Source organism: Rhinoderma darwinii, chromosome 7, assembly GCF_050947455.1.
Source record: "Rhinoderma darwinii isolate aRhiDar2 chromosome 7, aRhiDar2.hap1, whole genome shotgun sequence".
NCBI lineage: Eukaryota > Metazoa > Chordata > Amphibia > Anura > Rhinodermatidae > Rhinoderma > Rhinoderma darwinii.
This window is the reverse complement of record NC_134693.1, coordinates 133,421,935-133,434,991: the sequence shown is the minus strand read 5'-3', so window position 1 is coordinate 133,434,991 and position 13,057 is coordinate 133,421,935. Positions and strand designations below refer to the sequence as shown.

Here is a 13,057-nt window from a genome sequence, read left to right as displayed (position 1 = left end):
AGATATTAATTAAGCATGAAATACTGGATGATTTCAGCTCTGAAGCCTGCAGACTTGCAAATGCAGCTCTGCAGTATAAAATAGATTGTACATTGGAATCCTTACAACATAAGTAATGCAATGTTTTTATAAAATGACTGTACTTTGTATGTAGGATAATTATATATATATAATCTGTAGAATCGTGTTCAAAGGTGGACATACCATTTAAGCTTAATATTTGTTCATATTGTCCCTAACGCTGTTCATGTGTGTTGATGTCACATTATGAGTAAATGCTCATTTGCAGATTATTATGGGAACATCAGGCACCCTGCGGGTTGTAATGCAGATGGTTTCATCTCATGAGCTGTCTGGAGTAATATATATTTGAGTCCAGTGACCTCTATATTTTGCCCTTTTCATTTGGAGGCTTGACATGTATTAGGGATGCATTGCGTCCATTCATGAAAACCTTACAAATGAGGTGTGCAGCGGGAATGTCACGCTTAACATATGACACATGGCGGAGCGGCATTCATCCTGTGTATGGAGATCTCATAGGAGATAAGTAATAGAACCCAGGGGATAGATACAAGATGACATGAATGTCTGGAGAAAGGTGCGTCAGGATGATGAATATCCCGTAAATCCCCATTCACTCAGTTGAATTAGGTTGAAAAAATTCTGAGATAGAAATTTTGAGTCCTGAAATATTCCACAATCTTCTGGAAGTCGAGAATATTGCAAGAGTGAGGTAACCCCAAAATCAGCCGTGTATCAGCAGAAGCCCAGCAGGAAGGCCCGAGGAGTCTTCAGAATACAACTGATCTCTGGGGGTCCCTGTGATAGGCTTAACATCAGGGGGCCCATCTTCCAAAAAGGATAGTCCAAGGTGGACAGCTCCTTTAAGAAGTCAAGGAAAGACTACTTTGTCACAGGCAGACACACAGACAGATAAAGCATATAGCCAGTGTCAGGAGCCCCCCGACAACTCCCCATATCTCAGCTTCTTGGACCCCTGTTAGGGGGTTGAGCCTTGACTGCAGTCTCCACTTACATTTTAGGTTTTGAGTGGAGTTAGGCTTTTCATTTTTTACATTCCCTCTCAACTGGTTACCTAGAAACCACATTTCAGTGATTTTAATGACCACTTCATTTTATGTTAGGTAGTCGTGCAGTGTTTTACATAGTTGAGTAGCATCTCTCAATGGAGGACCCTCCTAGAGGCAGCGGACGGTAACTACATTAATACCAGATCAAGGACTGAAGAGAGATTACGTTGGTTATTAAACCTCATTGTCAACCTCACTCCATTGGGCCTCAGAAATGCAAAATCAGAGAAAAAGGGGATTTATCGCCCGTATCAACTAACAAGAGTTCACCTATGTAAAGCTGCGCTCTGATTGGTTGCTACCTGCATCGACTCCACTTAGTCTTGGGGCTAGTTGTGATACATAAGGCCCATTGAATAAAAATGGAGCAATTATTTTTATAATGTTTTTGCTTCATGCTCATTTTTTTGTATGTTTTTTTGCCACATAATATCCGACTTTATTTTTATACGGATGACATTACAAATCTTCCACCGTGAAGAGCCCCTGCAAACTCCTTACAGACATGGTGGGCAGATCGCTTCAGATCTGCCATGAAATATTTCTATGTTGTTTTTTCCAGAATTCCAGACCTGCCTGCGAAAACAACATATGGCGTTTCCTACACGCCATACACCAGACTACAAACCCATAGTGAAATACAGCTTGTGAGACTGTCTGTATGTATGTGTAGCTTGAAGGTCTTGGGCCCCGTGCAGAAGGTATTCCTGGGCCCGTCACCTACATAACATCGATTTTGTATTCCTCCATATGTAATGACATCAGGCTATATAGGATATATATACTACATTTATACAGTGATATAGCTATCTATAGCATGGGTTACCTTAACAGTATAGGGCTGATGTTTTTTTTTTATGAGGATCGGGGGTTTTGCGCCCAAAAAAATAAGGGCCCAGTTGCAACTTCTCCCTCTGCACCCTAGGCCGGAGTATTTTGAGCTGCTGGCATATACCGGAGCTTATGTTCGCTGTATTATATGATATTTTTTATAACCTGTTGATTGCACCAAACTCTTGTTTCCATGGCTCCCGGATCCTAGGTGACAAGTTAATCTCATCCATGCAGCCATTATTTTTATTTCTTTCAATTGCAATTTAACTGCAGTGAGTTACAGACTAACGTACCATAGAGGCAGACCATGCACCCGCTATGGGGCCCTTGGAGAGAGGGGGCCCTGCCCTGGTGTCCCCTCATACTTGGTGTATTGAGAAATTGTGCAGGAGTTTTCTCTACAGAAAAACTGAATTGTTGGTGGAGGGGGGAAAAATACAATCCCTTGTGTGCAGAGTGGCCTTTCCGGCACCATATTGGGGGTCCCTTTGATCTTTGCTGGACCCCCCTCCCCTTCTTGTATGTACCCCACTCCATATAGATCCAAAAAGACGGGAGGATAACCCCAATCAATAAAAAGACTGGGTCCAAATCTTTCATGACAACATAGAAAAACAAAGAGAAGTCGGCACAATCCTCCACAATTACATACGCAGCGCTAATGATCACGGTGCTCACAGTAGATATGATTCATGACTGTGAGGCAGCAACATGGGCACAATATGGCTGTGTTAACGGACCCACAATGGCATGAGGCAGTTGAGTCAGAAGTTGTTTGTGCAGCAGAGCTGACTCAGTGTCCTGTGCAGAGAGGATGGGGGTGAAAGATAATCTTCTACAATGGAATAGTCTCTACTGGACAGCACTAGATAGGGACATCCACTGACTCCATAATGTGTCTCTGTACTCAAAGTCAACGTTTTTTCATGACTTAAGGCCCTTTTACACGGGCAGATATTCTACGAGCATCGATCGACAATATAGCATGTCAATCGGCACTCGTTTGCTCCATTCAACTGGAGCAATAACCGTTACTACGATCGTTCGTCCCCATACATTTGCATCTTGTTTACACGGTACTGATCGGGAATGAGTGTTGATACGAGTGACTGTTCGCGATCATCGTCCTGAGTAACAGGACCTACACCTACCATGTGCCATTTATAATACAGGTGTATTCCTATGTGGCCTTCGGGAATCCTCAGACATAAAGGCACGGGTGCCACTTCTACCACTATACCCCCCATTGTTACGGCCCACATTACATGTACACTTCAGAAACCTCAGAATTAGTAATACAACATAGTTACCAACCCTCCTAGATTGCCCAGGAAGGAGACCCCATGAACGGAACCCTGACTGAAAGAAACGGAAACCATAGGTTTCTGTTTGCATCACCATTGATTTCACGGATCCGCTGCAAATGGTTTCCGTTTGTCATCGTTGTTTAAGGGTTCCGTCGATTGGCGGAATGAATATCGCAGTCCATTACGGTATTCATTCCATCAAAACAACGGAACCCTTACACAGCAGTGACAGAATCAGTTTGGATTCCGTTCATGGTTTCCCCTGACGGAAAGCTGCGATGGAAACCCCAGAACGGAGCCCTGACGCAGATGTGAACGAAGCCTTAGTGGGGGAAATCTGACACTTCTAATAGGAAACACTGGCACTGTTAGTGTGAGTACACTGGCATTGTTAATGGGGGCACTTTCCTACACTCTTAATAGGTGCACCCCTCCTGCCACTTTTTTATGTGGGCACTCTGGCTGTTAATACGGTGACATGTTCATTATTCGAGGGCAGGGCTTGTGTACAAAATATTTTCTGCGGCAAATCAGTTCTTAATTGGTTAAGACGGTGACGGTAAAGTTTGTACTTTTTAATTGAAGGACGACCCCCCCCCGGGACATTCTTCTCTTCTTTGTCTATTGCTTATATCAGCTGATAGAAGGCTGACGTCCTGTAGTAGCCTCCATTTCCCATACCAATACTACTGAAATATTGTGTGGTGTTTGGAGACTGCAATCCTTTGTTCTACCTGCAGGGGCACTGCAGGGAAAATGAATATAAACACCATGACTAGGGAACATCAAAGAACTGGTGGACTGGGGCACTCACCCATATTGATAGAGCTACTCTGTGTTTGGGGTTAACCAAAACCAATATTTTTGTGATTATATCCTTTTGTTGTACCACAAAATACACTTTGTCCTGACAAATGGCTTTCTAAAAATAATAATAGTAATAATACAATATGTATAGATAACCTGGTCAATATGTGTATCTATCTTTGTAGTATTTTATTCTGTGATATCTACATTATGGCACCATATCAGAAGACATATTGTATATCTCAAAATGAAGGTTAATAATTATAGCTAGACAATTATAGTTCTGTGGTTGTCACCCAGATAAAAGTTCACACCATATAATTAACATTCCATTTGCAGAAGGAGCTCCGATCACAACCTCAATTTGCAAAACTTCCTAGGGGCAGATTGTCAGCACGGAACATGGTAAGCATCACCCATAGCCTACTTTATGGATGTAGCATTTGCAGCGAAAATTCCCAAAAACTCATTGAGTCGTCCTCCTTAAAAGAAAAACCGATACACCGTGTCATGCCAAGTGCAGGGTCGGAAGGGGCATGACTTCTATGTTTGGTGTCATGCTCCGCCCCCTCAGGTTTTGCATTAGTCATAGCACAGCACATCTCTAGTTTTTAACTTATTTTCCCATACAGCTGCTTTTTTCTAATGGCCGCCAGCTTTCTCAGACCCCGGAATGGAAAATCTGCCTATTAAGGGCGCTCTCACACGTGGCATACTCGCATTGGATTTTCGCGGCGTTAAAATACGCTGTGGAAACTACAATGTATGCCTATAGGAAAAATATTCTGCAACGCAGACAGATTTCTTCAGTTCTTGCGTTGCAGAATATTTTTCCCGTAGGCATACATTGTAAAATGTTCGTATTTTTATGCTGCGGAAACACAAGGCAAGTACATCACATGTGAACGCACCCTTATGCAACGATACGTGCCCTGCCCCTGTATAATAAGGCTTGGTTCACGCTACTGTCATGGCTTCCATAACAGAGCCGTGACAGATCTGCGTTTCAATTCTAATGAACCCTACTGACTTTAATCTGGTATTTTTTTACGGGAAGAATATCGCTGCAGTCTGCACTATTCCATCAAAATACTGGAAACCACATGGAAAATCCACAGATCCCCATCTGAAGTGTGAACAGAGTCAGACAGGCCATCCAGAAGTCACGGAAAGCTGGGTGACCAGGCCTATAGGAAATCTAATGGCAGCCATTAGTCTTAAGGGGTCATTCACACTAGAGTGGATGGATTTACGGAACCCACACGGAGGCCATTTTTATTTTTACAAGGACTAATATGGAATCTGTGAGGTAAAAAATGGTGGCAAGTTCCATCAGATGCAGTATAATGCGGATATACAGTTATCAGAGAATGCGGTACCCTACGGAGGTACCATTTGCCGGTACATGGAGCCACAGGGACGCCGTGTGCTGCCGTACAAGCTTAATGCAGACAGCTTCAGCATTATCAGGAGTCTGGGAAAGATGGATGAATGATAACGGAGTCAAATAATCCATTTTAGATGGAAACGCTCATTAATAAGGGGGTTAAACTTTCGACGGGTGTCTGTGTGTTTACTTCACACAGCATTGAGAGGAGTGGGTGCATGTTAGGCCTACAAGCTGCTCAGCGGCACGGCCAGAATATCACACAATGAGACCTTTTATCTCCTCCAGCGTTTTCTCTAACAGCAGAAATCGGAGTTGAAAAAAAAAACAACCCAATCTTCTTTCTGTCGGCGTTATGGGAAGCTGCAGATCCACTTAACCGTAAGTTCAATAAAAATCTATATGGTTGACGGCTGGTTGGGGTCACGTATCAGAATAACAGACTACCCCTCCGGATCCCTAACTAAAAATCTCTAGTATGCGGATAACCTTGAGGGAGCACAAAGACCATCTCAAGGTCAAGTGTGTTTATGGACTCTGATGAGGCCGGTCTGTAGGTTTTATGGCTTTATAGGGCAAGTGTCCTTATATTGAGCTGATGTCATTTCGTGTTTTCATGTCGCCTAATTCTTATGTTCCTGACTCTATCTTTAGCTGTAGCATTGCTTGCTAACGATAATCATCACTTGTGTTCATTGTTCTCATCATACTACAGTATTTAACCCGTGTCCTCCCACAATTCAATGCACTGCAGCACTCTCCCTGAGTCTCATAGCGCTGTTCAATTTTTTGTCTATGAATAGAATTCTACAGCAACAGTGAAGACTGACATATTCATCAAGAAATATATCATGTACATTTATATAGCATTAAGGGCCTATGGAAAGATGGGTGAGAACACCTATGGTTCTTCTGATTGTCACATTTGACACTTTGACCATGATAACTCAGAATTTGCTGAACGAATTTAAAAGATATCTCAGAATATGACTATATGGACCTATAGTTTTAGATATATTTTAGAGTGAATGATAGGGCTTCATGGCGACATTTAATCGCCTGGGAGTTGCGGTAAAATTGTGCCATTACCGCGACTCACATGTGACACCAATATTTCCACTTCTGACATGTCTGTATTAGTAAACATTTGAATTCCCCATAAAATAAAAAAGACTGAAGCTCCTTTTCTTAGAACTCTTCATTGTGCCATTCCTCCATTATTCCTCTTGGAAATTTATATTTAAATTGACAACTGGGTGTTACTATTCCTCTTTTCAATTGGGTGTGTCCGTACACACTCTGACACTCTCCAATCAGTGCTGACATGTAGGATCACACCCTATTGACAATGGGAATGGTTAAACCCAGCTATCAATGCATTCACACATTTCCAGGAGGAATAACAGAGGAATGACACAACAAAGTTCTATGGGTCCCACTAACTTGAGTTTTTTCATTCTTGGCTGTGGAATATACATTTCCTATAGAATGTATGTTTGTCTAGCAGTACAATGCCCAGAAATAGGAAAGGACTTAACCAAAACATAGCGGAGGAGAGGAAATGTCAGAGGATTTCAAAGGGACCTCAAATTAATACGAAGCCATGACTCCAGGTTGTTAGAAATATTATGTGTGTGTGTGTCAGTCATGCTGGAGGTATTGGGGGTTTAATATACAAGGGGGTCATGTTTTTGACAATACCATTTTGTTAGACGGTCCTTCAACCATAGACTGATCATAGAGTGTCTCGCTGCTCAGACCGCCAGCAATCATCTGCAATCTGTAAGAGAATAGGCAACAAGTGTTTAACTCCCCTGCAGCGCCACCACAGGGAAAATTAAGTATTACACAGTTCTTATTGACATCAGTGGGCTGTCCATGTAGCGCTGGGACATGCCAAGTCCTCCAGAGTAGGAAACACTTTTTGTAGGCAATCCCTTGCTTTGGTTAAAAGATGAGGTTCATCAATGGGGATCCCCCTCTACTAACTCAGAGATCCCTAAGGCCCTGTTCACACGGAAGTTTTTGCAGGCAGAAAATTCTGCCTGGAAAAATCAGCTCCGGTTTCTTTTTAAGTTTTACACCACAGACGTTTTTTTGCCACGTTTTTTTACGCGAAATTTGACAGGCCCAGGAAAATAACGAGAGTGCCACGGCTGTTCGCGACGTTTTTTTCCATCTCGGATTGACTTCAATGGGGTTTTTGAGGCGGAAAAGGCCTCAAGATGGCTTCGTCTTCCCGTGAGCGTTTTCTTCCACTCGCAGGAAAAAAACACCTCCACCTCCCATTGAATTCAATGGAATGCAGTTTCCGCGGCAAAATACTTTGTGTGAACTGGGCCTAATAGTGTTTGAAATGAGTTTGCTAAATCGGACAACCCTTTTACTGCCAATTTTAAATATAGTGAAAAATCATTAGTATTAGGCTATGTTCACACAGGGTGGATACGCTGCGTAAAGGTACACAGATTATCTGCCCTGGCGGCAGCAGGGAATTCCGGATGAAAAACCGCACCAAGTTGTGGTGCAGTTTTTGGCTGGACTGTCTGCTGCGGAAAACTGCACATAAAAAAACCCCAAAATACATACCTACCTGCAGACCGGCGTTCTTGGAAGACGTTTTATCCCATGTGACCCCTGCAGCCTGTGATTGGCTGCAGCAGTCACATGGGATGAAACGTCATCACAGGAGGCCGGTCTGGACGAACAAGAACAGAATTCTGGGTAAGTATAAGATTCTTCTTTTTTCTCAGTTGCGTTTTCTTGCGGCCGAATCGCAGCCTTTATGCCTCAAAAACGCATTATCGGCTTTTTGCTGCTGTTTTTACCTCCCATTGAATTCAATGGACAAAACCCGCAACACAAAAGCAGCGATTACGCAAATACATTTGACATGCTGTGGATTAAAAAACCGCACCACAGGTCAATTTTGTCCACTCATCACCAAAAAAGCCCTATGTCACAGATGTCATGTTGCAGAATTGTCCTACCAGTGTAGTAAGGGCTAGGGGCCCTTCATCCTTAGAATACAAGATTGTCTCAAGGAGGGCCGAACCGAAATGCCAACCACTGTGCCCACGTCCTGTACAATGAACAGTTGTTTCACACCTTAAAGTTAATCATCATATCAAATCATTGACTTTACATGATGTATATTGCGGCTCCTGGGCCCCGGTGTAAAAATGATACCTGGTCCCACCACGTAACTGCTATTGGTTTGCCAGTGGATGAGATGCAGTGCGCTGTACAGGCTCTATTCACACCAGCAGTCGCCAAGCTGTGGCTCTCGTTGGGAAACTACAACTCCCAGCATGCCATGACAGCTGCAGACCTTCAGGGGAAGCTAGAAGTTGTAGTTTTACCTCAGCTAATTTGTATAGTGACAAAACTTACTCACATGTTGATACATAAAGAGCTCGTCTCGCTATGTCGTGTTGATATTAGCTTTGCTATAAATAGTAACCTTTGCATTTCTTTTGTCTGACAGGTCTCCTGGGTGTATCTGTGGACGTGTAACCAGCCACGGTTGGACTGTAGACAAATGAGATAAAAATTACCGTACCCGCAACATAAAGATGGCTGGTGGTGTAGAACTCGCCGTGTTGATATTTTTGGCCACGTTAGCAGTCATTGAGCCTTCAGCTTCCTTATTTAGTGTAGAGGTCACTAATGGGCAAACTAACAATGAACTTACGAAGAACAATTCACTAAGGAATTTCTCTGAGCAAACATCAAGTTGGGCTCTAGAAGAACCTAAAGTTGAGATCTCGAATGTTCCTTCTTGGACTCCAAGAAATAATGAAGATATAGTTCTCACTAAACTGTCTGGGAGGATATCTGGATCTTTGATATCAACAGCTGGATTGGTGACAGAGGAGAATATACCAAAAAATACAGAAAATATCTCAAATGAATTTCCATATAAAAATAATAAAAAAGCCGATGACGTGCAAACATACAATAGAATGCACCCGATGCCCTCATTGAGTCCTGTTGTGACAACTTCAGAAGAACTTGGCAAGACACGTTTCAAAATACATCCTACTATCTCCAAAATCTTAGAAGATGATAAAGAAAATAAGAATGGAAACAAAATTTTGAATGAGGAACACGGGACCCATGTGAGGTCTTCTCAAATGGTAGAAGATGACTTGCAACTCAAAAACGGCGTGGATGGGGATAACTTGTGGGAGAACGACATCAAAACGTTGACCACAGTCCGTCCAACTGTTTCTACTATAACTATGATATCTACAGCCATGTCAAATTCACACATGGGAGATGATGGACCTTTTACTCCAATACAAAGACTTCAAATAGACAGTGCAGATGAACAAATGAGCCAAGAACTGCTAGAGAATAGCCTAGAATCTCACGATGACCTTGCGCCATCACAAGGCCCAAAAGTCACAATTGAGGACAACTTTCTTGATGACAATACAATCCCAAAGGTCCATGCCCTTCAGCCTACAGTGAGATATGGCGCTGCATTCAGGACCACGGACGGTTACTCAACTTTGCAAGACACCAGGCCGGAAAGTAATGAAGTTATATCTGCTGACCTTGAGTTTCCTCATGAAGATGGTGTACATTATCAGAAAGATGGTAACACAATCTTTGAGGAGTCCATAACCACTGGAAATGATACAGAAGATCAACATTTGCCTCCTTTTACACAGTCCAAGGAAATAGTAGATGTCGTTGTTCAAGTAAGTGATATGGACATTTCTACCGAGCTTTCCAACCAGCACGAACCCTCAACACCATCGCCCACCTTACCTCCTTATGTTATGGAAAGGGACCTTCTCCCGGCTACTGTGGATATTGGAGAACACATGACAATGGAGGCAAAAGCAAGAACAGAAACTGAGAGGATATCAATAATTGGGGGCGGTCAGGGTGTGAGGACGACTGACGTTCTTCCCGTCTCATCTCAAAAGACCAGTCTACAAGACGTAATGTTGACGTCTCCACAATCTCGTGAAACACCAACACCAGCGATGCAAGTACTTGGAAAAAGTGAGTATATATAGGAAAAATTATGACTGCGTTCCCATATGTCAAATAATTCCCAATGATCCATCTTAAGACAAGTATTTGTCTTCTGGGTTGCTCATAGGAGATTTATGGCTTATGAAACATAATGGCAGGATTTATTTCGTACTGGATTATTTCCGGATTTTATTGCTTATTTGCATGTATCTTCATGTATGGGGTTATGTTTCCTCTCACTTGTGCAAACTGAAAAGTTATAAAGAATGAAAAAAAAAAAAAGAGACTCAGGGTTCTTCAATAAAAAGGGTAACGGTGGGTGAAGGGTAAATATGGCACCGCTGCCATTTCAGCAGTGATGCACACAGAAAGATTCATTGATGAAGCCAATGGATTGTTCACAGTGAATTATCACTAGGACAACCCCCTTTCAAGAGGTTGTACACTTTGGACTATCTTTTTTTGTTAGAAGGGTCCCCCCGACGATGTGCTGATTTCAGGTTCTCCCGCTGCTAGGACCTCCGGTGAACAGTTGTAATCGGAGAGGTAAGGACAGGCAGCAAGTGTTGAATTACTCTACAGCACAACCACAGGACAAATGAAGCATTACATAGAATCACTGGGCTGTCCATGTCATTTATAGACATGGTGGGTCCTCCAGACAGAGAGTCGCTCTTTCTAGCTGCTCTCCACTCTGGATAATAGATGAAGATCCTGAACAGGGGACCCTTTGCCCCTTCCCTAATAGGATATTTTAAAATAGGTTTCTAAACCAGTCAACATCTTTAGGGGGCTTTACGCGCAGCGTTTTTACGGAAAATGCAATTTTTTGCTTAGTTTTTTTGCAGAAAAAAATGCTGCGGCCAAATGTTAGCTGGAAGTCAATACTAAAATATAGAGCGCACTACTAATTTTTTTTTTTTTTAGGTGGCGTTTTTCTTTTTCGTTTGTCTGGCGTTTTTTGGCTCAGTGGCGATTTTATAAAATTGCAGCAAGGGTTGGTTTGGCTTTTTTTCCAGAGGTTGGTGGCTTTTACGCCGATAAACCTCCATGGGTTAATTCCTCTTCACAAATACCCATGTGTCAATGTGTGTAGTTTATTTATATAGCGTTTTTGTGGCATTTTTTCAGAACAAATTATGTGTTGCAAAGAGGAATCTTTGCATTGCATGATCTTTGAATCACATGATTTTCAATGTGAAAAATGCCACATAAAAAACACAGATAGTAAAACCCACTATTTGGAAAAAACGCCATAATTACCGCATGCACCGTTAAAAATAAATAAATTACGTTTTCTAGATTAGTTTTTTGGGACATAAAGCCATTAAAAAAATGCTTAAAAGGACCAATTTCATTTTCTATAGAAAACACATTAGTGGGTGCGCAGCCTTTTAAAGGGTCCCTGAAAAATAAGAGCTGGAATCTGATTGGTTGCTATGGGCAACTGCTCCACTTTTCCTTTGCACCAGTTTTGATAACTCTTGCCACTATGTCCGCTTTACATTGGTGTGCCAATCAATGATTGGTGGCAGCATTCACCAGGTGGAATAGTTACCAGGGATATATTTCCTATACATCGTCCTAATCCATTCAATACATTCATAACTTACAGAACTGACCGAAATCTTTTCTATCAACCCTTAGACCCTGATAAAGTTGACGAAGCAGAGAGACCCCCCACACGACCCACAAAAGTGACCGCACTGACTCAAAGAAATCCCATTATTGGAGGCGCACCGCCCGGTCTTGTCATGTCCACAACATGGAGGACGCTCGTGACGAAGCAGCAAGGTTAGATATTAACCCTTTATATAAAGCCACACTTCTCATCATTAGAAGGCTATAATATTATACCGCGCAATGATCTGGAGAGTTTCCTGAGAGCGCTCGCAGTCTGTTCCATTGTCTCACTGGGAAACCTGCTTTCAATTAGGGATCTGATGGTGGATAGATCAAAATCTACAAAAATCTAAAAGTACCGAGCAGTCCAAGCAGGAAAACGAAATAGTAAACTAAAAATGGATGGGTTTAACATTACACAGCAGCTATCTGAGGGCACGAATAACCCTGCGCATATTCAAACTAGCCATGCATGGAATAACCAGACAGTCTAGTCGACATATATATATATATATATATATATATATATATATATATATATATATATACATATTATGTCTGTTGTGTACTACACGGACTGATCTGTCAGCACAGAATACTGCGGATTATTTTGCTTTTGTCGGCTTGTTGTAGCAAGCAACATTACCTTATATGTAGCTGAGCTGCAATACCGGACACAACCTATGGCCCAGAGAGGCGCTGTTCCAGAAAAAAGAGCAGACCTTTTTTTTTTTTACATCTGACAACCTCTTTAAAGTGTAACTTTTTCTTTTGTTTTTTTGTTTTTCCTTTTCATAAATCAGTAGTACATGGGAATACATGAAACTTTGTAATATGTCTTATAAGGGGAAAGTGGCATCTTTCCCATTTTCCATCAGAATGTCCATACTGCTTGATCCGACCAACCCTGTGAATCAGATTGCACCGTGTGACTTTCTGTTCTAGGTGGAATAATTATTTAGAGAGGGACACCATTCAAAATGATCTGACATGTCATAGATACAAAATATTCT

General features: G+C 42.0%; 2 protein-coding genes across 10 annotated transcripts in view; one reads left to right on the top strand and one right to left on the bottom strand.

Moving 5' to 3' along the window:
* Positions 1 to 13,057, bottom strand: part of CRELD1 (CRELD disulfide isomerase 1) — a 73,160-nt gene that overhangs the window by 14,517 nt on the left and 45,586 nt on the right. Inside the window, exon 12 of one of the 2 annotated variants that reach the window (XR_012849750.1) lies at positions 7,131 to 7,209. The exons of the other annotated variant lie outside the window; for it this stretch is intronic. The gene's annotated coding sequence lies outside the window, so the exon portion shown is untranslated. The remainder of the gene's footprint in view (positions 1 to 7,130; positions 7,210 to 13,057) is intronic. 2 annotated transcript variants of the gene reach the window in all.
* Positions 1 to 13,057, top strand: part of PRRT3 (proline rich transmembrane protein 3) — a 296,142-nt gene that overhangs the window by 262,561 nt on the left and 20,524 nt on the right. For 5 of the 8 annotated variants that reach the window (XM_075831693.1, XM_075831692.1, XM_075831691.1 and 2 more), the window contains exons 2-3: positions 8,917 to 10,448; positions 12,069 to 12,215. In XM_075831693.1, the coding sequence (XP_075687808.1) occupies positions 9,005 to 10,448; positions 12,069 to 12,215 (1,591 nt within the window). In that variant the 5' untranslated portion in view covers positions 8,917 to 9,004. Of the gene's footprint in view, positions 1 to 4,381; positions 4,448 to 5,729; positions 5,811 to 8,916; positions 10,449 to 12,068; positions 12,216 to 13,057 lie in introns of those variants that run through there. The other 3 variants (XM_075831689.1, XM_075831690.1, XM_075831694.1) reach the window with 3 other exon arrangements.